General features: G+C 53.6%; 9 protein-coding genes across 9 annotated transcripts; 3 read left to right on the top strand and 6 right to left on the bottom strand.

The window, feature by feature from the left end:
- Positions 1-266: 266 nt before the first annotated feature.
- On the top strand, positions 267-1,564 carry SODALDRAFT_335212 (RNA polymerase Rpb4). The gene is made up of 3 exons (XM_028612396.1): positions 267-680; positions 842-969; positions 1,059-1,564. The coding sequence occupies exons 1-3, from the start codon at positions 484-486 to the stop codon at positions 1,178-1,180; spliced, it is 447 nt and encodes a 148-aa protein (XP_028464801.1). The 5' UTR covers positions 267-483; the 3' UTR covers positions 1,181-1,564.
- A 377-nt stretch (positions 1,565-1,941) lies between these two features.
- On the bottom strand, positions 1,942-3,134 carry SODALDRAFT_280749 (hypothetical protein; the record flags this gene model as incomplete). The annotated part of the gene is made up of 2 exons (XM_028608255.1): positions 1,942-2,372; positions 2,435-3,134. 2 exons carry the CDS (start codon positions 3,132-3,134, stop codon positions 1,942-1,944), a joined length of 1,131 nt encoding a protein of 376 aa, XP_028464800.1.
- Positions 3,135-4,067: 933 nt separating this feature from the next.
- On the bottom strand, positions 4,068-6,570 carry SODALDRAFT_314740 (PUF6 protein). The gene is made up of 2 exons (XM_028609269.1): positions 6,184-6,570; positions 4,068-6,077 (listed from the first exon to the last, which is right to left on the bottom strand). The coding sequence occupies exons 1-2, from the start codon at positions 6,491-6,493 to the stop codon at positions 4,231-4,233; spliced, it is 2,157 nt and encodes a 718-aa protein (XP_028464799.1). The 5' UTR covers positions 6,494-6,570; the 3' UTR covers positions 4,068-4,230.
- Positions 6,571-6,757: 187 nt separating this feature from the next.
- SODALDRAFT_335210 (RWD domain-containing protein) lies at positions 6,758-7,944 on the top strand. The gene is made up of 2 exons (XM_028612395.1): positions 6,758-6,962; positions 7,080-7,944. The coding sequence occupies exons 1-2, from the start codon at positions 6,896-6,898 to the stop codon at positions 7,715-7,717; spliced, it is 705 nt and encodes a 234-aa protein (XP_028464798.1). The 5' UTR covers positions 6,758-6,895; the 3' UTR covers positions 7,718-7,944.
- On the bottom strand, positions 7,875-9,556 carry SODALDRAFT_314737 (TPR domain-containing protein). The gene is made up of 2 exons (XM_028609268.1): positions 9,394-9,556; positions 7,875-9,306 (listed from the first exon to the last, which is right to left on the bottom strand). Exon 2 carries the CDS (start codon positions 9,190-9,192, stop codon positions 8,041-8,043), a length of 1,152 nt encoding a protein of 383 aa, XP_028464797.1. The 5' UTR covers positions 9,193-9,306; positions 9,394-9,556; the 3' UTR covers positions 7,875-8,040.
- A 914-nt stretch (positions 9,557-10,470) lies between these two features.
- Positions 10,471-13,880, bottom strand: SODALDRAFT_281479 (integral membrane protein; the record flags this gene model as incomplete). The annotated part of the gene is made up of 2 exons (XM_028608287.1): positions 10,471-13,312; positions 13,393-13,880. 2 exons carry the CDS (start codon positions 13,878-13,880, stop codon positions 10,471-10,473), a joined length of 3,330 nt encoding a protein of 1,109 aa, XP_028464796.1.
- A 1,738-nt stretch (positions 13,881-15,618) lies between these two features.
- On the bottom strand, positions 15,619-17,734 carry SODALDRAFT_352193 (hypothetical protein; the record flags this gene model as incomplete). Its single annotated transcript, XM_028613583.1, has 6 exons — positions 16,939-17,734; positions 16,345-16,848; positions 16,115-16,211; positions 15,958-16,066; positions 15,723-15,740; positions 15,619-15,636 (listed from the first exon to the last, which is right to left on the bottom strand). Exons 1-6 carry the CDS (start codon positions 17,612-17,614, stop codon positions 15,619-15,621), a joined length of 1,422 nt encoding a protein of 473 aa, XP_028464795.1. The 5' UTR covers positions 17,615-17,734.
- Positions 17,735-18,397: 663 nt separating this feature from the next.
- Positions 18,398-19,096, bottom strand: SODALDRAFT_341110 (DNA mismatch repair protein MutL; the record flags this gene model as incomplete). Its single annotated transcript, XM_028613016.1, has 1 exon — positions 18,398-19,096. The coding sequence occupies one exon, from the start codon at positions 19,094-19,096 to the stop codon at positions 18,398-18,400; it is 699 nt and encodes a 232-aa protein (XP_028464794.1).
- Positions 19,097-20,023: 927 nt separating this feature from the next.
- On the top strand, positions 20,024-22,465 carry SODALDRAFT_314729 (saccharopine dehydrogenase). Its single transcript, XM_028609267.1, has 10 exons — positions 20,024-20,706; positions 20,761-20,771; positions 20,831-20,934; positions 20,987-21,004; positions 21,078-21,270; positions 21,324-21,592; positions 21,652-21,761; positions 21,830-21,971; positions 22,066-22,171; positions 22,223-22,465. The coding sequence occupies exons 1-10, from the start codon at positions 20,338-20,340 to the stop codon at positions 22,251-22,253; spliced, it is 1,353 nt and encodes a 450-aa protein (XP_028464793.1). The 5' UTR covers positions 20,024-20,337; the 3' UTR covers positions 22,254-22,465.
- The last annotated feature ends 586 nt before the right edge of the window (positions 22,466-23,051 follow it).

Genomic DNA, 23,051 nt, shown 5'->3' with positions numbered 1-23,051 from the left:
CGGAGAAATACGGGGATAAGACCCGTCTAGATATTGAAGCTCCAGGATAAACGGGCTCTGCGATAAACTTCATAGTAGGCACCGGTGAGCTCTATTCGTAGATGGGGGCGGACAGCTGGTGTAAAACTGGCACTACGAAGGAAGTACATCAACGCCTACGCTGTAATTCGTAGGTACCGAGTTACTTCGTAGCTACCTTATTATGGCTGCGCATGCAGTGGAGCCTTCCTCTCTTAAAGTCTCAAGCCAATAGCAACCCCTGACACGGCTTTTCTTCAGCCTCAACCATCAACTCTCGAACGACATCCATCACACACGGCTGCCCATTGCGCTCATCCTTGGCCCGTCCTAACCGCGTCACTTCCCGGAACGAAACCTCGCGACGACAACATCCCCCACCTCTGAATTCGCATTTTCATTCCGTACCAATAGTTGCTGGCTGGGTGCGCAACACGCAACCCGAGCAATCGCGTCCAATCCACCATGTCGAGAGCGCCCATTAAACATGCTGCGACCTCGCGCCCCAAGCCTACACCTCCCGGCCAGGAAAGGGCCGACCACATCCTTGACCTCGGAGAATTCCAGAACGTCGATACTCTCACCCTTTCGGAAGCATCTCTTGTCATCAACGCACTAGTTGCCAAGAGAAGAGGAGACCGTAAAAACGTCAACGAGACCGAGTACGCATACACCCGCGGCGCTTCGTTGTTGCCTTTTCGTAAACTCCACTGGGTCTGCGCGCTAGGCCGTGGTCCAACTAGCTTCATTCATATCAGAGACTTTTTTTCTTTTTTTCTTCTTTGATAAAGCACCCAGAGCTAACGTGGAGGAAACATAATAGGATGCTCACGCAGACTCTCAACTACCTCGATGCCTTTTCACGCTTTCGTCAGAAGGAGAATGTTGAGGCTGTCGAGCGCCTTCTCAGCGCGCACAAGCAGCTCGCCAAATTTGAACGTGCCCAGTTAGGTACATAAAGCTTCCCCTTTCCCTCTTTCACTCCGGCCGTTGCCTCTCTTGCATCGCAGTGGTTCGGTTGCTGAGAAACTACGTCACAGGTTCCTTGTGCTGTGAGACGGCAGAAGAAGCGAAGACTCTTATACCATCCCTTGCAGACAAGATCGGCGACGAAGAACTCCAGGAACTGCTCGATGAGATCAGCAAGCTTCAGAGCAGGTGACGAGCTAATTCGAGGTATACCGGGTTCCATGTCGATCGGATAGAGCGTCGACGTCGGATCTCCAAGTGCTTTTGAGGATGAGAGAACGAACATACATGCCAGCTCCTCCCATTGAGCGTCTCTCCACAGGGATCTGGACATAAGCCAGATAGATGACTTTGCGAACACCAGTATCAGGAATATAAAAAACAGGTCGCGGATTGAGGGGATCACTGGACGGCCGCGAACGGATTTATGCCTACAGAGAATGGAAAAAACTGCTTATTCGGCGCATCACGGTTTTGTTGGCTGGGGGAGGGGGCCGGTTACGGATGGATTAGACGAATTGTTTTCGTTATGTGTTGAATACCCAATACCAGTTGCGTTTTGATATATTTAGTCGGCTTTCGTGTCGCCTCCGTTGCCTGATCTAGATCAGAGTTGTGAGTTCATCATACCTTGTCTCTCTATTACGTTAACTATTTCCCCTAGACTACCGGGACATCTTGTGACGCAGGTGGCGGCGACCCTGTAAGCTTAGGGAAAGGCACCCCTCCCCGACCTAGGGTAGTGTCCAGCAGTCAAACCGCATGGCCTTGGCTAAAGATGACCCGCCAAGCGCAATGATGTACCGTCCATCTCCCGGCGAGTAAGATCCCACAGGGACTGCTTATGCCACCAAAGTCGGCTTTTGCCATCGCTCACCGTGCTTCTGGGCAGGAAACCACACATGACAGACCAGATATATCCGCAACCTTCCGTTAAGCAGCAAAACTTTTGGCTCAAGATTCAGGATTCGAACGCGTCCAGCCGTTGGTTTGATTCTGCTGATATCGCTCTCCTAGACCCCCTGTCAACTCGCTTCGCAAGCTCGCTACTCTACGGTCGTAGGCGGGGTGCAACGGGGCGCCTGGACTGTATGCCTGGTAAATCTGCCTGCTAGGTCGGGTTCTCGAAATTTCAACGAGCCTGGGCAAACCCGGCGAAGCCAGCTCGACAATAGCTGCTCGCTTTGGCGACTCCTGTAGTTCAGGGGTGGCGGCATCGTTTCGGGCTACATCTGGGGTGGCTGTTCTAGGCCGTGTCGCCATGCCAGGAATCCGACCATGGCTCAGATCATCGCAGAACGTGGGGTGGACGGGGCGGTTCTTGATCGCACTGGAGGTAAAGGCACTCCTTCGGGTATAACGTGATTGAGGCTCTTCGTAGCCGCCTTCTCCGTGGTAAGCTACCGACGGCACGAGCAATGGACAAAGTTGGCGCTGGGCCACATACCTTCGGCTGGACTAAAGAGGTCCCTATCTTCTTTGGGATCGTGGTTATCGGGAGGAGAGCCCGTATACAGTGAAAAGCCGTCGTTGGCCTGGGGTGGGTCGTCGTGGGTTTTCCAGCTCCCCAAGCGAATGGATTGTCGGAGCTTTTTGCCTCTTTTTCCACAGAGGAAATAAGCTACAATGGCGGCGAGCATGGCCGCTGTAACGGCCCCAAAGATGGCCCCCATGGCACCAGGAGATAGGCTGGCGTCACCATTCCCCTCACTCGGTGTTTCCGTCGCTTCAGGGGTTGAAACGATGATTGATGGGCTCGCTGTTAAGGACTCCGAGGTCACAGAAGTAACAGCCAGTGTTGGGGATGATAATGACTGCTGGGGAAAAGAGGTCGTGATAGACAGCGTCAGTGACGTTATGTCTTCTCGGCCCGTAGTGATAGTCGGGCCGGAACTCGTGGTAATTTCTCCTGTCCACTGCACGGGTGGACCGATGGAAGCTATTGTGGTTGGGGTCAATGTTGTTGTTTCGCTATTCATGTCGCCGTCACGCTTGCTTTTCTCTACATTGCGGTCGGGGCAACGGTCCCAGTCACATGGATGTACCGAACAACAACCTCTGAAATGGCCGTCTTTGCAGCGGTAGGGCTTTTGGCCGGGAGCGCAGTCCAGGTCGTCGTCCTCCCGGGTTAAGATACTGACGCTCATGGTGTGTGTTGGTCCTGAAAATTGTGAAATGGGCCAGATTTTGAGTAGGAGGAGAACGGTACGATGAAAAGGGGCTGGGAGATGGGAGGAGTACGCTGAATGTTCTGGTATGACTTGGTTAGCTTGGGCTCGTTTGCAACGTAAGGTTCCATGGCTTTCACTTGCATGAACAGGCACGGCATAGGCGGTATGCGGAGGGAAGTGCGACGGAGGAAGAGGAGGAGGGGGAGGTTGGTTGAGAAAGCGCACAGTATGGATGGACCGGATGCCTACCAGCAGCCCATGGCTAACTGAGACCTTTGGCTATAAAGTCAGCGAAAGGCTCACGGAGAGTAGAAGGAGCCAGTCAGTACATGGGCTGAGGAACCTGATGCTTGACGAGATAGACTAACAAGCGTAAAGTAAGGTAAGGTAGGTAGGAGTCAGAAGTAGGTCCCCGACAACCAGGAGTCCTCGAAGTACCTTAGATATAAAGTAGTACCTAGGGGTTGGATACCTTAGGTAGACGGGCAGTTACGTGGGTATCTGGAATGGAGGATCTTTTGGCAAGTGGTAATTTACGACTTGTTCCTTCCCGATAGCCCTCTCAGCTGACTTACGGGCTACCACCAGGTAGGTAGCCACTGCCTTAAAGACAATCGCAGTCCTGCACTGCCTGCCAACTACCTGCCGTACCACCGCTTCACCCACCTCCTTCTCCTCAGCGCCTGTCTGGAGAGAGGGGAAAGAAAGCATTACTCTACGAGGCGGCGAGAACCAGAGCCCCTTAGGGAGTCATACCGATATACTAGGTTAAGGAGTACGACTTGAGCACTTCCCTTGAGGCAGACTCTTGAGGATTTAGCCGTCGCACTCAAGAGTCCGCTTGATGGTTCACCGGGTCACGGGAGTTACCGAGTCGGAGTCACTTCATGAACGCCAGCGTCATCTTCTGCTTGGGTTATCCGCATTTAATTCACTAAGGAGTAGCCCGTGTAGACATCTGAAATAAAAAGGGGTATAAACTTTCAGGCCCCCCCTGCGAAGCCACTGTGCCAAATAGCATGAGAACTTTTAGCCAAGACCCGCTCGTGTTCTATAGCATATCGCGCAACCTTTACAGCCTCTCCAACAACAGTCTGCTTCCCGCATTCCCAACCGGACGATCCGGCTTCGAGGCACCTTTCTTCCCTTTCTTTCCCTTCTTCGCGGCCTTCTCGCCAACGTCTTGCTCCTCGGCCTCCTGCTTCGCCTTCTGTTCTGGTGTCTCCTCCGTAGCGGCCATCTTCAGAGCCTTGATGTTCTTTTTGAGAATGGCCTTCACCTCGTCGCCATGGCTGAAGTCTGCGCTTTCGAGCAAGGCAAGAACCACTAGAGAGCTAGGGCCCGTCGCCCATGCCACGATGTGATCCTTGAGAACGGGATACAACGTGTTGGCGAATGCCAGCGGCGGCTCTACCTGTTCGACCTTGCCGGTCGTCTTGTTGAACTTGCCACCAGCGATCAAGGTCTTGAGAGTGCGGCCGCCCCAGGGAGTCTGAGAGACATGCGCGCTTGGGACAGTGCCGTCCAAGGCAGGAACCTCGGCGACTTCGGCATTCGGGTCGCCCTCTGCGACGGCGGCTACGGCCTCGAGGGCGTTTTGCTTGTCGCCTTTCACGGAAAGAAGGACTTCGGCGACCAGATGACAGCCGAAAGAGTCCGCCATGAGCAGGGGCGCCGAGGAGGCGATGGTGTTCAGAAGCGACGGTGAAAGGGCGGCCGCCAGTTCCGCACTCCGCAGGTCGCTGTCTTTCTTGCTCGTCGTCTTACGAATTTCATGTACCTCGGCCAGAATTTGCCGGTCGTCGTTCATGTTGGGAAGGAAGAGAGCCTTTGACTGGCCCTCGAGGGGATACATCAACGCCGTTCGGGCATACTGATTGGTGGTCGCCGCCATGATATTTTCCGCCGCCTTTTCCTCGTCATCGCCCACCAATTCGGATAAGATGACCTTGGAAGTCATCTTGGTGTCGTCAATGACGTCGTACGCGGTGAGAATGACCATATGGGCGAAGGCGTCACCCGACATGAGAATGAAATGGTCCTTGAAAGCCTTGAGAATGTTCCTGCGATCCTTGGAGGAACCGTGCGCAAGCAGAAGACAAACAAGGCGAGCGCCCGAACGCGTGAAGGCCATATTTTTCAAAAGGTCTCCGGTTTCATCATCCTTGATCATGTTGACAAATCCCGTGTACTCGTCCGATTCAGGCTTGAGGTTGAGGAAACACTGCAGCATCGCATCATGGAGCATCGTGAAGCCGGTCATTTGCTTTTGAACCAGGGAGTTGATCATGTGCAGGAGAGATTTCATGATCGGGCCCCTCTTGCTGGGCGCAGCCTCGATGATGGACGCCAGGTCGGCCGTGGGAGTCTCATCCTTGCTGCGCTCGAGGAGGGCAAACTCAGGGCCATACCACTCCCGCAATAGAATTGCCTTCTGTTCCTTGGTCGCAACTTGGCGGTAGATGTCGTCCAGGATCCACGAAGCCTCGGGGTGGTTGATGAGCCTGCGAACTCTGCCGTATAAGTCGGGAATAATCATGTCCCGAATCTCGGCTTCCTTCTGCACAACAAGCTTCGCGATCAGGAACTTGGCGTAGCGGCTCTCTGCTAGCTGGGAAAAGTTGCCTTGGAGTTCTTGCGTAATCTGTTTCCTCTGAGCGGTATTGGAGTATTTGATCGCCGTTTGGACAACCCTCACGGCATCGTGCTTGAGCACGAAATCCTTGACGCGGCCGGTGATGATGCTGAACAGTTCTTCGACAAGTTGTTTCCTTTCATCCGAAGGCACATGCGACTTTCTCCTCAGCCGTTCCCATATCTTTTTAGTCCGCTGCACTTCGTCGCCCAGGGGCTTCGCAGCTTTGCGTTCTTTCGCGAGCTTCTTCTGCAGGGCATGGGCCTCTTTTGACGAGTCGGGGCCTAGCGGACTGTCAGGAACATTCTTTGTGGAAATGAAAGGTAAAGCACAGGATGCAGATAAACATATGCTAAGAGAAGAGAAAAGAAAAAGATCGAGTGCCCGTACCTTTCACGACCTCCTTGCCGTCAGCCTGTTTCTTATTCGCCTTCTTACTGTCTTTGCGCGGTGCGGACTGTTTTACGGGTGCACCGCCGTCCTCCGAATCAGAATCGTCGAGCCCTTCAAACTCCTCGTCACCCTCGTTAAGATCGTCAAGGTCATCGCCGCTTGTGTCATCCGAGTTTCCGCTGACTTCGACCTTCTTTGTCTTCTTCGGTGCGTTCAGGCGGGCTTTTTTCGCCGAGGAAGCGGACGCTCCTTTGCCGGTTGGAGCTGCCTTCCTCTTACTCCCGGATGATGTAGTTTTCGTGGCCATTTTGAGGGAAAAGATGGCTGTTTATGAGGGAGTGTGTATGTGAGATTATGGCGAGAGAGTAGGACAGGAGCGCATCCAATTCTGGACGTCCAGTTCCCTTCAACAAAATGTTTCCCAGACAATCCGAATTTTTGGTCAATTGCCGGGCGGTGAGGCTTACGCTAAACTTCATTGGGCAGAGCCACACCCCACCGGCTGATACCAAGATAAACTGCCTTGTCGATAAGGTACGTACCTCGAGACCCCACTCCCAAACTCCAACTGTTCGTCCTATGTTGTTTTTTGAGATGCGCCCTCACTGCCGAATTATAACGAGCCAACATATCAGCATATAAGGCATTTGAAAGCCACCCCAGTCGATCCGTTGATACAGTTTCTACATCACATATAACCAGGGTCAGAATGGGGCGCGAAGAGCAAATTGAGGAGCGGGAAGTGCTCGAGTCCATCTTCCCCGATGAAATCACAGGTTGGTTTTGTACCCCGCCATGACCACAGCCAAATACATCCGCCGTGTTATGAATAAGGCCCCAACCTTACCTTTGCAACTACGTACGGACTAAGTAACTCACCCTTTCACGACCAGAGATATCCGATACGGAGTTCAGGATAAAGATCACTCTCGACCTTGATGTCCAAGAGGAACAAGACGACGACCTTCCGACCATGCTCCTCTACGTGCGCTACCCGGAAGCGTACCCGGACGAGCCGCCATTTCTCGACATCCAAGCGCCCCCGAATACTGTCTCCTCGCCAGATCTCCCCTTCTCCGTGTCCGAGGACAAGACCCAGCTCATGGAGGCCCTGGAGGTGGCGATCCAGGAAAACCTGGGCATGGCCATGGTCTTCTCGCTGGTAACGACCCTCAAGGACGCGGCCGAGCAGCTCATTGCCGATCGCAGGGCGGAGCAAGAGAAGGTGCGCGAGGAAGCTGCCATGGCGGTCGAGCGCGAGGAGAACAAGAAGTTTCAGGGTACTGCCGTCAACCGTGAGACGTTCCTACGCTGGCGCGACGCTTTCATGCGCGAGATGGAGGAGAATAGAGTGCGCGAGGAAGAGGAGAGGCTGGCAGAGCTCAAGAAGGCTCGCGTCAAGGAGCCTGTCAAGCTCACTGGTAGGCAGCTATGGGAGAGGGGCCTGGCTGGCAAGACCGATGCGGAAGAAGTGGACGACGAGGATGGTATTTCTCAGGGGCTGGAAAAGCTCAAGGTTGAAGCCACATAGAGGAACAAGCATCTCCCATACAATCTCCCCGCCCCCTATTGTTTGGTGTGAAACACATTGACGAAACAAAAATAAACAAGAGAGATGAAAGGGCATGGGGTGCTTGCGCCGCATGTGTTCCAAGATGAAGAGTATATTATATGTAAAGGCTGAAGGCCTCCTGTACATATATATCATATATCCTTGTTGAATATGGCATAATGAGCCTGCAATTGAAGGGTCACAGTTTCATCATGCTTTCTGAAAGTCGTTCAAGCCGGGCATGACTCTGCACAGCTCTCTGAGATTTGTTGTAAGACTGACTTGCTTTTCCATGCGCCATTCTATCCTGCCATTTCCTCGTCCTCGCCGCTATCGTTTGCATCTTCCCAGGCATCGTCGTCATCATCATCGTCGTCGTTTTCTGGGGCGGGCCCGAGTTCCTTGTCGATGGAAGCTAGTAGCTCCTTGGCATGGTCGCCTAACCTGTCATCCTCGTACTCCTGCTGCTCGAACAGACGCAGGCATTGCCTCAACCACCGCCGAGCCGAGGCCCATGGCGTCTTCCACTCTTCCTCCTCCTCGTCTGCTTCCGCCTTCTTTTCCTTGACCTGCTGCTTCACCTTCTCGCCGGAGATGTACTGCCCCCAGCCGCCCAGGTACCAGGCCTCGACGCTCTCGTCGTCGTCGCCCACCAACCTCTCCACCACATCCAGAGCCTCCTTCTCCATCTCGACCTCCAGAAGCAACCGCGTCAGGCTGACCCGCGCAGGGAAATCGGGAACGTCAGGGTGCGTCGTAGGCAGCCCCGCCCAAATCTCCATGCTCCGCGTCAGCGCCGCCCGGGCATCCTCCACCCTCGCCTGCGAGATGCGCACGTTGGCGACCGTCTGCCACGACTCGGCCAGCCCCGGCGCCACCAGCGTCGCCTCCGTCACGAGCGCCTCGCACCGCTGCTCCGCGTCGGCCTCCCACGAGAGGTCGGTCATGTACACCTCGGCCACGCCGCACAGCGTGCCCGCGAGCTTGCGCTTCTTCTCCTCCAGCAGGGCCTCCTGCTCAGCGGTGCGCTTCGGCAAGTCGGCGAGGACCTGGATCTGGCTCCGCAGCGCCGACGCCCCGCGCTCGAACCACCGCACACTGTCCTGGCCGCCGTCTTCGCTCAGCTGGGCCAGCCAGAGGAACTTTTCCGGCCCGCCGCCTATTTTCTCGTCGAGGGTGCCGTCCGGGTCGAGGTGGACGGCGCGGGTGAAGCATGCGCGGGCATCTTCGATTTCGCCGACTTCGACGTAGATGTGGCCGAGAAGGTCGAGAGCTCGGAGTTCGAAGTCGCCGCCCTCGCCGGTCGCCTCGAGCGCGTTTTGGGCTGCTGAAAGTGCCGTCTCCAAGTCGCCTTGCTCTAGCTGGGCCGCAGCGAGTTCGAGGAGGGCCCGTGGACTGGCGGTCTGATTTTCGTTTCGCTTCTTTGACTTCTTGTTCGGCCGGGTTGGTGCCATTTTGATGCGATGCCAAGCACCAAAAACGCAAACTGAAATTCACCAGTGAAACCTCTGGCTGCACATCGATCGCTGTCTCTTGGCGACAAGGAGAAAGGCGTCCTAGCTATCTCACTGACCGAAAGAACGATCGCTAATCATTAAGCGCTATTCCCAAGGCACCTTATACGGAAATATCTAGTACTAGTAGTACTGCCTTACAGACGGGAGGGAGAAAAAAACTTATCGTAACCTTATCGATAGGAAAGTGTATCGATAAGGCACCAAAGTGATGGTGGGGCAACCGCACACAAAACGGTTGTACTCCGTAGGACTCCGTAAGTGACCACGCTGTATTTCGGCTGTTAGGTGATATTCCAAAGTGAATTAAGGATATTGAAAACCTCAGACACCAAGATCACGGTCAAGTACGAGAGGCTAAATTAAGAAGGCTCAGTAGACATGGTTGCATCAGTAGTGGTGCATCGAGATCTCTACGGTTCCGGCCGGGACGAGTCCTTTACGGCACCGATAATACGGAGGTATACGGAGGTACTCGGTACCTGTACATAGGCTAGGTAAGGTACCTACCTTAGGTAGTCACAAACAACCTCACGCTGCCTGACTGCCGTGATGATGCTTGCGGTACTTCGTCTTGATGTCTACACACACTGCTCTTCCGGGTTATTGAACTCACCCGGAACAAGTCAGATGTACGTACAGCAGTAGTTGCGCCGAGACCATGTTACACTACCGTAAGGTACCTTAGATATTTGGACAGACCATTATCTCAGTGCCATAGTCGTTGATTAAGAGGTTCCTATCCCCTTAATGACCAACCGTTGGCAGTTACCAGTGTAGATCATCTGTTTTGATCTCAATTACCGTCATCAAAGCCGCCGACGACTCGTCCGACATGGCCCAGTTCGAACACAACGGACATGAGTGCCAAGTATTATCTGGATACTGACTGAAATTTGGTTATAATTACCGACCATTCAAAAGATTAAGATCTCGGCCCAACCTCTGCTTTTCTTCTTCTTCTTTTTTTACGCCGACGCTGAATACAAAATAACCGATTTGCAACGTTAAGCAAAATATCCCCTAGCCAAGGGCCCTATCCCGCCTCATACGCATCAACGGAATTGGAATCACCAATAAATATCTGGGTTCTATAGATCGTGTACATATAGAATATGAATAGCCCATGGACAGAGGGCATGCAAATGCATAATAGCTTTAATGAAATGCGAGTTGGAGTAAAGGCCGGTGAAAGTGGTGAAGCGGGGGAACAGAGGCTCATGAGGTCCTGGTCTCGCGTGAAGTTCGCGTCGACAATCCCCTCTCATCAACAACCTCCGCCATGGCGCCGAGCAGGTCGATCTGACCATTTTGTCCCGGGTCCACACGACTGATACTGTGGTGCGGAACGTAGCCAAAGCTCGTCGGTCGCTCCTCGGACAGGCGACCGCCCAAGTCCACTTGGCTGAAGTCGTCCAGTATCTCCATTGATGATTTGGACGACAGGCGTTTTTGGGAATGGCTTCGGTCGAAAGGTAGGCGGTGTATCTGGCCAGACATTGTTGCGGCGGTCTCTGGTGTATCGAAGTCGGCTCCAGAGTGCCGCTTGGAGCTCTTCCTGGGTATGTCTGGGGGGTCAAGGCCAAGTCTGTTACGTGCTTGCCCTTCTGCCCGTGCCGCGTCCCCATCGCCCCCTGAAGAATTCTCACTGCGTAGCTTGAAGCCCTCACCACAATCCAAAGTCGGTAGAGTCGGGGGCAACCTGGATGCCTTGGATGCCTCGTCATTCCGAGATCCTAAGCCTCGCTGGTTCCCATCGCCCGTTAACAAGTCCTCAGCCTGGGGTTCCGAAGCTTTGCGCCTCGGCTCTTCGTCATCCGAGTCGATGGGTCCATTTCTCAAGACACCCATGGCGACATGTATGCCCTCGGGAGGTGTCTCGTGACCAAAGCCACCGCCCGCCGTACGCATGGCTGGCGGCATTCTCGCACTCCGTACCACCTCGAAGCCTTTGCCCTTCTCCTTGCTCTTGCCGATGAACATATTCCTGAACCAGCCAGCGGCCGACGCCATAGGGCCTGTCGGATCCGCCGGGCCCGTGCCAAGCTTGCGACCTGGACCTTCCGAGTTCAACGCCGGACCTCGGACCCCGTAATAGAAATCGACTTCACGAGTCGAATAGTCCGCCCGAGGCACTAGATGGATGGGAATGGGGGCGGGCGTGGACCCTCTCTCAATCTGCGGTCCTTCGGCGTCGGGACTATCCGCACGGACCGGACCGGGCTGACTGTACCGTCGAGAATCGCTGGTGGAGACTGGGCGTCTGTCAGACATGAGAGACCCGGTAAGGGTGTCCCCTCGGCGGCGCGGCGGCCGGTAGTAAGGATCAGCCGTTTCCATCGTAATGACCGCCGGCTGAGGACGAGTAGCACCTCCCGGCGACGGCAAGAAAGAAAATGTGCTAGCCTGGGCGGGCGTGGTCGGGGTGAACATGCTGCCGCTGTCCAAGCCTCTGGGCATCGCAGAGCCAGCGTCAATGCTATCGAGAGCAGACGAATTCCTCTGGTGGTGTTTTAATAGAAACCCGCTGCCCGCAGACTCGCTCCGGACTCGCCCGCCGGGCATAGCGTACCCGGACTTCGACGCATCGTCGGCGCCCAGCATGGCGGTGCTTGAGAGTTGACTTTGACGTGAGGGGCCATTCCGCCGTGACATGCGTCGTTGTAACTGGCGCATCCCGAAGATCCTGGCCAGCCCTCCCCGAGCGAGACCGTCCTCGCCCCCGGCCCCGAGAAGTCGCGCTGCCACCTCTACAATTCTCTGCAAGGCATTCAGGAAGAACCCCAAGACCAGGACGCCTGCATGGATGACCAAGATGGTGTACCCAACCCAACCTTTCGTGCCTTCGGTGACGCCCAAATCCGGGATGAAGGCGACCATGAGCATGACGGTGATGAACCGTACAGCACAGAAGAGGGTATGATACGCGTTCATGGACGTGGGAGAGTGGAACGGACGAATCGCATGCAGCGCCAGAACATGAATGATCTCGCAGATAGCTAGCAGGACAATCTGTGCAATGCCAACCGGCTGGACGGCGCCAATGGCGATGCCTCGGACAAAGGTTAGAAGAAGGGGAACTAAGGCGAAGGCCGCCGCTTCGTCCGAGTAGGTGTTGTACAAGGGGCCGTAGAGTAGCACAGTCGGCAAGTCGTCGAAGATAACGGCTCTCGGCCTCGTCCTAATGATCAGATAGAGAAGCCACCCCGCAAAGCCGATGAAGATAGCCAGCGTGACAGCGGCCAGGCCAACGGCGAAGGCGGGCGAGTCGCCAGCCACAACAAACTGGAAAGTGGAGAGGGCTACAATGGGGAGGAGGAGGTAGTTGAAGACAATTCGCACGATATTACCCACGGAGAAAGGCATGTTCTTGGCGCGGAGATCTTCTTCGGCGGTGCTGCTGATCTGTCGATATAGCCAGCGGAGAAGAAACCCCAATTGGGTGAGCACGAGAACGGCGCCGATGATAACGAGAAGCCAAACCATCATGCCCGCCCATATGTCCCCTACGTCGGCCATGCCGACGAGCTGGGCGTAGCGCTGCAGCCCATAGATGCCATCGGTCACGTAGATGCCGTCTTGGACGGCCTGCCACCCGGGGGTGTGGCTCACAATGCTCTCATTAAACATGAGAGCAGACCAGCCAACCTGGCTGACAATGGGTTGGTAAAACCCGGGGTAGTGTAGGGTCAGTGCGCCGGTCAGCGCCACAAACTGTATGTACTGCAAGCAGTCACCGAAGCCGGGCGTCACAAGACGCAGCAAGTCTTCATCGCGACCAAAATTGGAGGTCCAGCGGAATATGTCGGTAGTGCCCCATGGGCTGTATATACCGGCAAAGACCGTGGCAAAGCCGACGAGGCCCAGGATAACGAGGGGAAGCCATCGAACCAGGCCGGCCAAGTCGCCGAGATCTGGGGTGACGGTAGAAGAAGCACATCCGATATTGGTGGCGCGGGAATCGCCGAAGATTACTAGAAAGGTGACGGAAAACGATGTGAAGGCGTAAGAGGAGAGAAAGTCGTGGCTCATGTTGAAGGAGGGCAGTTCATGGAACGGACTTATGACGACGGTTAACGTTAGGGGCGCTACGCGCAAGGAAAACATCGGCTTAGCCCCGGATTGTAAGACGGTACTCACACATTAGGGTCAAAGACAGGAGCCACGGGACACGAGGCGTTGACGAGTTTGTTGCGGCAAAAATCGGCATGATCCCTATAGTCCCGGTAGGTGAGGACGTTGACATTGGTGACGAGAGTAGTGACGCTCGGGTCTTGCACCTGGGGGATGCGGACGATCTTGCCATCGTGCTCTTCCGGGTCATTCCAGTGGGGGTCGCCTGGCGGGGGCAGCGTGACGTCGAAATGGGAACCAGATACGTTTCCCCAGAAGATGACTTGGAGATTGTGGTTGCCCGTTTCCGTGTCGAAATGAGCATCGGCATACAAAGGTTCCCACTGCAGGGGTAAGGGCTCGTTCAGTCTGTATGAGTCGGGAAGGCAGTTGTCGAACGGTATCCGGACGGCGGCGGCGGGCTGGTAGTAGAAGCAGGCGATGACGAGGATGAGCCAAGCAGCGAAAGCGGGAGACGACAGCCGTGAGAATAAATGGGGACGGTTAGAGGTCATGACACGGGGAAGGACGCGCCTTCGATCTCGACGACCCGTGGAGTTACGGGGGGAAGTCGAGGGAAGCCAAGGCGATGCTGGTGGTGGAGATGGGAATGAGGAGGACGAGGACGACACAGGACGGGGTTTCCCATGTTCGGAACGGTCGAACGCAGCATAGGTCGAAGGAGCCCTGGGGGTGATGGGCAGGACTGGCCGGGCCTGGGATGTATTGTTTGTTCGCATCTCTGCATATTTGACGAGTTTGGGTGCGGCGGTTGCGTTTCTTGTTTCGTCGGAATCGGGAGACCACGCACGCGTCCGGGTCTTTGCTTAAGGCATCGGCATCTTTCAGATGGTTTCGCAATTCGAACTCCCGACTGTCGAGGAACGATTGGGGTTAGGTGGGTAAGGGACGATGGGTCCCGTAAGCTCCTGTCTAGGTAATTAGAAGATGAGCCAAGCGAAGGGATGCTGGATGGAGGAGAAGAACTAAAAAAAAAAAAAAAAAAAAAAAGGATAGAGGGAGGAATCGGGATGTGACGAACGAGGGAAGAAGATTGGTAGGGAGTTGCTGACGCCCGGTTGTCGAGGCGTGACAGGGGATGCAGACCAATGGATACTTTTGTACAAAATAACCTTACCTCAGGTACCTAAGGTACCTTACCTTGAGGGAACAAATTTCTTATCAGGGACGTAGACCGTGACTTATCGGATATCTAAGGTACTTCTGTTTGGGCAGATATACACTGAGATACTCTCCATTCAGCGAAACAGCCCACCATTTCCAGTGCAAAGAAGTAGATGCAGCTGCATATATGTCATCCCCAGCCCACTCACCCACCTTCAGTGTACCTAGGTACCTTATCTTATGTACATTCAAACCGAGGATAACAGAGACGCACTTGAAAGTCATGTCCTGACTAGACCCCAAGTTTGCTTAAATCGTAGCCGATAATAAGAGCAAATGCGTTTTCTGCGTCCATCTACGGACACCAAGCAGCCAGAATTCACACGGTTCTCCAACGATCTTCAATCTTCACGTCGGATGTCGTTGAATGCCAAGATGATAATACCCAACACTTCGCGAAGTCACTCCACCAGCGTCGTTTGGTCGACCTGAAGAGGCTGTGCTCTGTTCTTCAGGTAGCGTCTGGGATATGCGCCCTGCGATTGGCCCATCCTTCGTCTGTGATGACGTTTCACCCCGGTTTTACGAAGTTGGACGGATCAGCACCAGCATCACCCATCCATCGCTCTTCGTAGGTACAGAACTGAACTGCTTCGCCTTATTGTTGCTTATCATTTTATAAGTGGCATATTGGCTTGGCAGCACTGCCCAAGAAACAGAGCATATCGTGACGAATCCATCATTCGAGGTATCTAAGGTAATTATAAAAGTTCTCAGGGCTCGTAGCTTCAATCCCACTGGCATAAATGGAAGGACAGGGCGAGTCTTTAAGCTCTGGGAAAAGTGTAAGTGAGCAAACGGACTGTCTGTTACACGCAAGGTAGAGAGAAATCATAATAATAATAGTAATAAAATGCGACGTAATTAGTTCCCCCCCCCCCTACCCAAACAGAAAAAAATCCCTTCATCTGTTCATACTCCTGGCCATCGACAACTCTCCGTGCACGTACCTCGTCCTCTTTCAGGTGGATGGCTTCCACTTTCACTACGGCTAGAGTATCCGTCCATCCCTAGTGCATCTCTAGTAGCCAACCCTCTTGGGTTTCTCCTCGATACGAGAGAGTGCTTCTAGTTTTCGTCGCATGTCTCGCAGAGCATTATAGTTGCTGATTTTTTCTATTTTAAGAACATGGAAACCAACGACTACCTAGTCGACCACGGAATACTCGTACCAAGTACAAGTAGACGGTCTGTTTGATTGGTCGTGCCAGGTGTAGGTAGTGCGTGTAAGCCAGGTCAATCCTTATTAATAACACGATCTGACCGCGCCTGGTTCCCCTTCCCATCGGGATCACCGATCGCCAGCTATTATTTGCTATTTGTAGGCAGTAGGTAAGGTAGCCCCATGTGTCCGTACGCCTTCTCCCTTTATCATAACAAACTTTCTCTGAATCGAACATGACACACGGAATGAACCCGATGTAGATACATGGTCTGCATCGCCTGCCCCATCAGGGCTGTCCGCGAGTCGCCCTCAAACGCAACCTTCATCTCCGACACCCAGTAGACGTCTGACCTGCATCGCTACTGCAAGTTCGAACCTTCCACTCTTACGAATACTTACCCAACATAGCGACCTGTCCTAAGACGTAAAACTATGGGGACTTGAGCACTATAGCTGTCGACCAAAGCTCCCCTGCCCAAGTCCAACATGAACCGCACTAGGCAGGTCGTCATCACCAAACATGACATCCTTCCCCTTCCCTTTCATCTGTGCACCCAGCTTGAACTCCAACCCCGATGTAACCCCGAATGTCTCGTGTGCCCAAGATGCCGTAGCTTTCCGCAGCTTACGGTCCACGTCCACCAGTTCCCACGGCCTGGTCGGAAGCCCTGGTTCCATGTTGCCATATGTAACATACGTCTCGTACGACGCCAGCATCTCGATTAGTGGCTCCAACATAGCAACGTCAATAGCGCGAGAATTCCTCTGCAGAGACAGGGCTCCGTCTGTGATGTTTTCCAGGGGAAGCCAGCTGGACTTGAGCCTTTTGGGAAGTGTGTCCCCTGATCTCACCACGGACCGTTGTCGTTTGATCAGATATCTCCAGGGGTCGTCTTCTCCCATGGTGCTGCTGAACGAACGATTCGGAGACTGTTCACTCCCCTGTCCCTTGCCGGTGTCTGAGTGAAGCGAGAACGGCAGTGGAGCAGCTCGCAAAATTGGATGGAACTGGGCCTCTTCTTGTCTCTCGAGAGACCGACGACTTGGCAGCGGCCAGTCTGTGCTCCGTATATCTCGGGGCGTCACCAGCCCCCCAAGGCCTTCGACGGACTCCGCATCGCGAGGCGATACATCTACAGCAGGCTTTGAGCTTTTGCGTGGTTTGCGAGCAGTGGAGTCTTTATGTGGGAGCGGGCGTTTTGAATTGGTGCGAGCGGGCATACGGTACGGTGGATTATGGCCTTGTACGGTTGGCCTTTTTCGGCCAGCAGACGGCGGGGGTGTGTGATATATGAACTCGGCGTCCGTGGGAACTATTCCTTGTGATGTCTTTGAAGCGGCCGCTGCGTTGTTGGCGAGAGCCATCAATCCGGGGCTAGCTGCTTCGGAAGCATCCTCGAGGACCCGGTGGTGCAGAGCATAGCCATCCATCCGATGGCACCCCTCTTGAAGGGACCGTCCATCTTGTGCTCCGAGAATCACTGTGGTTGGCGGACCTTGGACAATAGGAGTCTCATCATGGCCACAACTGTCAAATTCGTTGCGAGTTGTCGGCATGGGCAGTTGCCGAGAATTTTTGAGGTAGACACGAGGGCCCTGGGAAGGGGAACTCGATATCTCCAAGGACTTGGCATTTCCATGTCTTCCAGCTCCTCTAGTCTCTTCGTCACGGGCATAGCGCCTCACTCCATGTGGATTGGGTAACGGGCTGCTGCTGCCTTCGCGTACTGGCCTTACCGGCATCGGATTTGTTGCTGCCAACTTGGCAATGGACCAGAGATTGACATCTGCTGGTTGAGATATTTTAGCCATTGGCGTCACATCGTCGTCACCTGGCCAGGAGTTCAGAGAGACGTAGACAGCAGCGCCCTCACTGCTCAGAGAACGCGTCCTGGCCATGTTCACTGTGCAAGGTCGTAGCTTTATGCGTTGCTCCTGGGTGTCATGATCGGTCGTTCCCGCGCTCGACGTTGTACCTTTGGCATGATGTTGTGGTTGGCTCTCTTGTGTTTCTGGAAACTGATCACTCCTCGTCAACGGGTGGCGTTGGGGTGGTGTTGCTGGACTACAACTCTTTCGAACGTCTCTCTTGCTGCCGTCCTCCTTCCTACGCTCACGGTTATTCGAGGGGGGTGTAATGGGTAAGGGCCGACTTTTCTCTGCACCCTCTTGGTTTCCGGGTTCTTCTCGAAACAGCCCGTCACTGTGCATGCCGGGACGTAAAGTGAATCTGGAGCTGCTCGAGACGGTCGGCAATAGTGCATTAGCTGGATTACTCGACTGTTCGCAATGAGCCGTATATAGCCCTTGGCACATGTCTCCGAAGGCTCGCTGGAGCCTCTCTCCATCAGAAAAAAGGACTTCATCTTTTGACGGCGTCACATTAGGATCGTAACTTCCGGTGCAGCAGCGTATACTCAGCTGGATGAAAGGATTTGCAACTGAACGCCCTGCCATGGTGCTACTTTGTAAGTGGTTCTTATAAATCGCCATTAGTTTCTTCATCAACCCGCGATTTGGACTGACGGGTCGACCGTCAACAGAGATGTAAGCTCCTTTACCAGAAACTTTAACTGGATCCGCATCCGGTTTCGACATGAAGGCCTGAATCGCCATGTCCTCTTCCGCATGTGCCGCGAGATTACTGTTCACTGGGCTGGACGCTACACTCGACTGCGTTCTCTAGACGCATTGAGAGACCAAACCAACCCCGAAAATCTGGAGCGCTGCTGTCCTGGCATCCGCATGATTCGGAGGAGCGTACGACCAAGCAGAATGGCTCTGGCCAAGAATTTTGTAGGTGAACCTGATTTCAGGCCTCGTCATGGCGTAGGTTTGCAGCAATGATTTTATGTTGTTGAGAGTCTTCTGCGCCTTTTTGACGTGTTCTTTCCGGCGGAACGGGAACGTACTGTGCAAATCGGCCACTTCAACCGTTGTTCCCACAGGAGATGATACGGGCTTTTGGCTGACAATCCCACCAGACTTCTGGCCGGGCTTGAGTGATAGAACAGTAGCAACAGCATCCTTGCATGTCCTGGTCGTGATGGTGACGCTGGAAATTTCGCTAGCACTTGCTAGGGCGTTCCCTCTGAAGCCCAGGGTTTTGCCTCCCTTGGACGTCAGTTCGTCAAAGCTCCTGAGCTTACTGGTGTGCGACCAACGTCCCACGGCATGGAAATCGCTCGGGCTTATGCCATGGCCATTGTCTCGGACAAGAAATTTGTCGACGGTGTTAGCAGAAAGAAGGATCTCGAGACAAGTTGCCTCAGCGTCAAGAGAGTTGTCGATGAGCTCCTTGACGACAGACTCAGGTGATACAATGAGAGCACTAGCTCCTAGTCGCCGAACAGTTGAAGGAGGCAGCTGAGATATCGACATTGCTGATGAAGAGGAAGGAAACTGACATCAGTCTATGGCGGCTTGTCGAATATCTACGTGGGAAAACGGAGACAATTGACGGGTCGAAGCGGAGCAGGTCACTGGTGTTTTCGAGCCGAGATTCGGAATGGGGCGAGAAATTGCAATAGAGCGAGGGAGTAATTGGCTGTTGAGTATGAAGAAGTGATATCGAGAAGTCGACTGGGTATATGGCGGAGAGATGGCGTCAAATAGCTGCGAGGTTATAGCAGGCCAGAGTCCAGTCAAGATTGCCACTTTGAGGAAACTTCATCAGAGAGATTCGAGCAGATGAAGCGAAACCCGGTCTACGGACGCAAGCTTGTAAGAATGAGATTGGAACGGTGAGGCTCCAACATCCGTTCAGTTTACTCTGTAGGAGGGTCGTAATTACCTTGACCCGTCAATCGGCCCGCCGCCGATGTCGTTCGGAGCACCACAGTATACGCGGTAGCACAGGTCACACCTCGCACAGTATGACGTTATCCCAAACAACCCCGCCAACCGGGGTACCTTACCTTTGCGGAGCTTGGTGGTACCTTAGGTATTACTGCACTGGTGCCCCTTCTCGACGAAGCATATCGAGAAATTCCATTATCACTAGTAGGAAAGGATATGAAATGACAGGCGCCGGATTTTCGCTGAGGAGCTCCAAATTCAATGCAGCAGACGTTGTTGTCTCTCGATGGACCCTGCCAAGGTTGAAAAACGAACAATGGCTGGACTCGCTGGAGTGAAATGCGCCGGAGCCGGCGCCGGCAGGGTCTTTGAGCACGAATGAAAGTGCGGGCCTCCACAGCGGGGAAAAGAAAGAATATTTATGGCTGCAAAAGTTTACGGGATGAGGATGTTCGAAGGGCGCAGACAAGCAAATCTCGTCAAGTGCGAATCTCCTGAGCCCGAGGTTTCTAACCACTGCAGTACCCAAGACAGGCCTTATAAGTATCCGTAATCGCAGTGACGGCTTTGTTCTTCTTGTTATTGATTTGCGCACCCGTACTTCGTACATCTTCCAGTCCCGACATCGGATGAATGAGTCATCTACACTAGTAGGGTGTGCGGCGCCTGACAATGCGGGGCAGCTCAGACGAGTACCGTACCTTATTCTCATTGAATTGACTTTTTTTTTTTTGGACCTCTCAACGTTACCCCTCCTATAACCGCACCAGTTTAACCTCTACTCTGTATACTATCCTCAAAGTAGAGCGTCCCTCACAACAACAATGCCGCAATCCGCCCTCCTCCTCGGCTCCGGCTTCGTCGCCGCGCCTACCGTTGAATTCCTCGCCAATGCCGGCATTCACCAGACCGTTGCCTGCCGTACCCTGGCCTCGGCCCAGAAGCTTGCCGGCAACTTTCCCAACACCAAGGCCATCAGCCTCGACGTGAATGATACGACCGCTCTCGAGGAGGCAGTCGCCCGACACGACGTCACAATCTCGCTGATCCCCTACATACACCATGCTACCGTGATAAAGGCGGCTATCAAGGCGAAGAAGCATGTCGTTACTACGTCGTACGTGTCGCCGGCGATGCAGGCTCTCGACGAGGAGGCCAAGGCCGCTGGTATTACGGTTATGAACGAGATCGGGGTAAGTCGAGAAAATACTCTAGCACTGTACGTTTGGCTTTGCTGACCATCTTAGCTTGATCCTGGGTATGCCTTCTCACCATAGTGCCCCATCCTATCCTTCTATTGATTCACCCAACCCCCAGTATCGACCACCTGTACGCCGTAGATGTGATCGATCGCGTCCACAAGGCAGGAGGCTCTATCCGCGTCTTCAAGAGCTTTTGCGGCGGTTTGCCCGCACCAGAGAGTAGGTGACTCGGATAACGATGACGTATACTTGAAGCTAATTGTCCTGTTAGACTCGGATAACCCGCTAGGTAAATTCTGACCGACATACTCCTGCGGCTACTAACCATATATATGCCCTGCGGACGCTGACCGTTTATTCAGGGTACAAGTTCAGCTGGAGTAGCCGTGGCGTTCTGTTGGCGTTGAAGAACAACGCGAGGTACGTGGAGAACGGCCAAGTGGTGGACGTGAAGGGCGAGGACCTCATGGGCACTGCGAAGCCGTATCCCACCGGCTTTCTGGGTTTCAACTTCGTCGCCTATGGAAACCGTGATAGCAGTGGCTATCTAGAACGGTAAGACCATGGACCTGTATGCGCCGCACATTCCATGGCTGATTATTTTGCAGGTACCACATCCCCGAGGCGCAGACAGTGATCCGTGGCACCCTCCGTTATGCTGGCTTCCCAGAGTTCGTCAAGGTTCTCGTTGACATCGGCTTCCTTCGTGACGAGGAGCAGGACTTCCTGAAGGAGCCGATCGCTTGGAAGGAAGCCACGAAGCAGATCATCGGCGCCAGCTCACCGAATGAGAGTGATCTGGTGGCGGCCGTTTCATCCAAGACAGCATTCAAGAGCGAGGACGAAAAGAACCAGTTGGTGTCGGGTCTCAAGTGGCGTAAGTTGACTGGACTCTAGCCGTCCTATTCCAAAAGGTTTCTGACGTTTGCGGTATAGTCGGTCTCTTTTCGGACACCAAGATCACACCAAGAGGGAACCCGTTGGACACGCTGTGTGCTACTCTTGAGCAAAAGATGGCTTACGAGGAGAGCGAGCGTGATTTGGTGGTATGTATAACCTCTACACTCTCGCGATTTCCAAGAATGTACAATGCTCAACACCCCCTGGCCTTTAGTTCCTCCAACATTATTTCGAGATCGAGAACAAGGACGGTAGCAGGGATGTCTTGACTTCTACTCTCTGCGAATACGGCGCTCCCGTTGGATCCGGCGGTTACACAGCGATGGCGAAGCTTGTTGGCGTTCCTTGCGGAGTAGGCAAGTCTTCCCTCCCCCCCCCTCTCTTAAGACGGTCTTCTGTTTGAATGAATGGCTCCGGCAACAAGAGGTGTTAACCTGGTGTATCAAACAGCTGTCAAGCAAGTCCTCAATGGCACAATTTCAGAGAGAGGCATCCTCGCGCCGATGCATCCTAGCCTCAACAATCCCCTGATGAAGGAGCTGAAGGATAACCATGGGTCAGTCTTCCTCGCTAGGCTCTTCAGATGAAACTTACTGACAGACGGCAGAATCGAATGCAAGGAGAAGCTACTGAAGTAGATGAGAGGCAACGAATGGGGCGGACAGGGAACGCGTTGGTATTTGATGTCCATAAGTACATGTACTGATCCCCCATGGTTCTCTGGCCCACAGGCAATGACTCTGACATGCTGAGTCGGGGGTTCACTGGGTATACTTGTATACTTAGGTTTGCTCCTCTGCAACTACATAGACTAGTAGACTGCTTGCAATGCAGACTCCCTGTTGCTATGATTTCTGTGTGCCTCGTCAACGGTAAAGCGTTCAATGGTGCTGTTGTGTTCCCATTGATGTGCCTAAGAAGCATGGGTGTGGAATTGTTCGTTTTACCTTTACATATAAACCTTTCACTATCGTTCCTCTCGTACTCCCCCGCTTTGTATTTTCATAAAGCCCTAAAGCTACCTATACAGTCGGTTGCTTAGCACCCTCGGATGAATCAGTAAGCAGTAAGTAAGCAAAGCTAAGGTATACGGGGAGCGATGTTGTCTATGTTCCCTAGTTGATCACTTGGAGTTTCGGCATGATGATACACTTAAACGGGGCGCCCCATCTATCAATGGATTGAAATTCGGGTATTATTGCAAAGGCCTGAATGATTTCTAAGGATAGTTATTCCTAGAAGTTAGTTAGGGCCACTTACCAAAACATAAAGGTAGAGGTTAGGCGACGGGGTAGAAGAGGCACGTATCTGGAAACTTTTGCGGGTCCACTGCCAAACGCCGCGAGACATAATACGGTGTGCGGAGTACGGCTAATTACCTACGTCAATATCAAGTATTACAGCGTACCTCCGTACGTGGGTACAGGCGACAGAGT

The sequence above is a fragment of the Sodiomyces alkalinus genome, assembly GCF_003711515.1.
Source record: "Sodiomyces alkalinus F11 unplaced genomic scaffold SODALscaffold_8, whole genome shotgun sequence".
Classification (NCBI taxonomy): domain Eukaryota; kingdom Fungi; phylum Ascomycota; class Sordariomycetes; order Glomerellales; family Plectosphaerellaceae; genus Sodiomyces; species Sodiomyces alkalinus.
The sequence above is the reverse complement of the archived record's forward strand: the minus strand, read 5'-3'. Positions and strand labels throughout refer to the sequence as shown.

Excerpts from the sequence above, each read along its gene's own strand:
- SODALDRAFT_335212 (XM_028612396.1), top strand. The coding sequence starts at position 484 with ATGTCGAGAGCGCCCATTAAACATGCTGCGACCTCGCGCCCCAAGCCT. Across the intron at positions 681-841 it reads AAAAACGTCAACGAGACCGA|GATGCTCACGCAGACTCTCA; the intron begins GTACGCATACAC and ends GAAACATAATAG. Across the intron at positions 970-1,058 it reads ATTTGAACGTGCCCAGTTAG|GTTCCTTGTGCTGTGAGACG; the intron begins GTACATAAAGCT and ends ACTACGTCACAG.
- SODALDRAFT_314740 (XM_028609269.1), bottom strand. The coding sequence starts at position 6,493 with ATGGCCACGAAAACTACATCATCCGGGAGTAAGAGGAAGGCAGCTCCA. Across the intron at positions 6,078-6,183 it reads CGGCAAGGAGGTCGTGAAAG|GCCCCGACTCGTCAAAAGAG; the intron begins GTACGGGCACTC and ends ACAGTCCGCTAG.
- SODALDRAFT_335210 (XM_028612395.1), top strand. The coding sequence starts at position 6,896 with ATGGGGCGCGAAGAGCAAATTGAGGAGCGGGAAGTGCTCGAGTCCATC. Across the intron at positions 6,963-7,079 it reads CTTCCCCGATGAAATCACAG|AGATATCCGATACGGAGTTC; the intron begins GTTGGTTTTGTA and ends TTTCACGACCAG.
- SODALDRAFT_314737 (XM_028609268.1), bottom strand. The coding sequence starts at position 9,192 with ATGGCACCAACCCGGCCGAACAAGAAGTCAAAGAAGCGAAACGAAAAT.
- SODALDRAFT_314729 (XM_028609267.1), top strand. The coding sequence starts at position 20,338 with ATGCCGCAATCCGCCCTCCTCCTCGGCTCCGGCTTCGTCGCCGCGCCT. Across the intron at positions 21,972-22,065 it reads TGGCGTTCCTTGCGGAGTAG|CTGTCAAGCAAGTCCTCAAT; the intron begins GCAAGTCTTCCC and ends TGTATCAAACAG. Across the intron at positions 22,172-22,222 it reads GAGCTGAAGGATAACCATGG|AATCGAATGCAAGGAGAAGC; the intron begins GTCAGTCTTCCT and ends GACAGACGGCAG.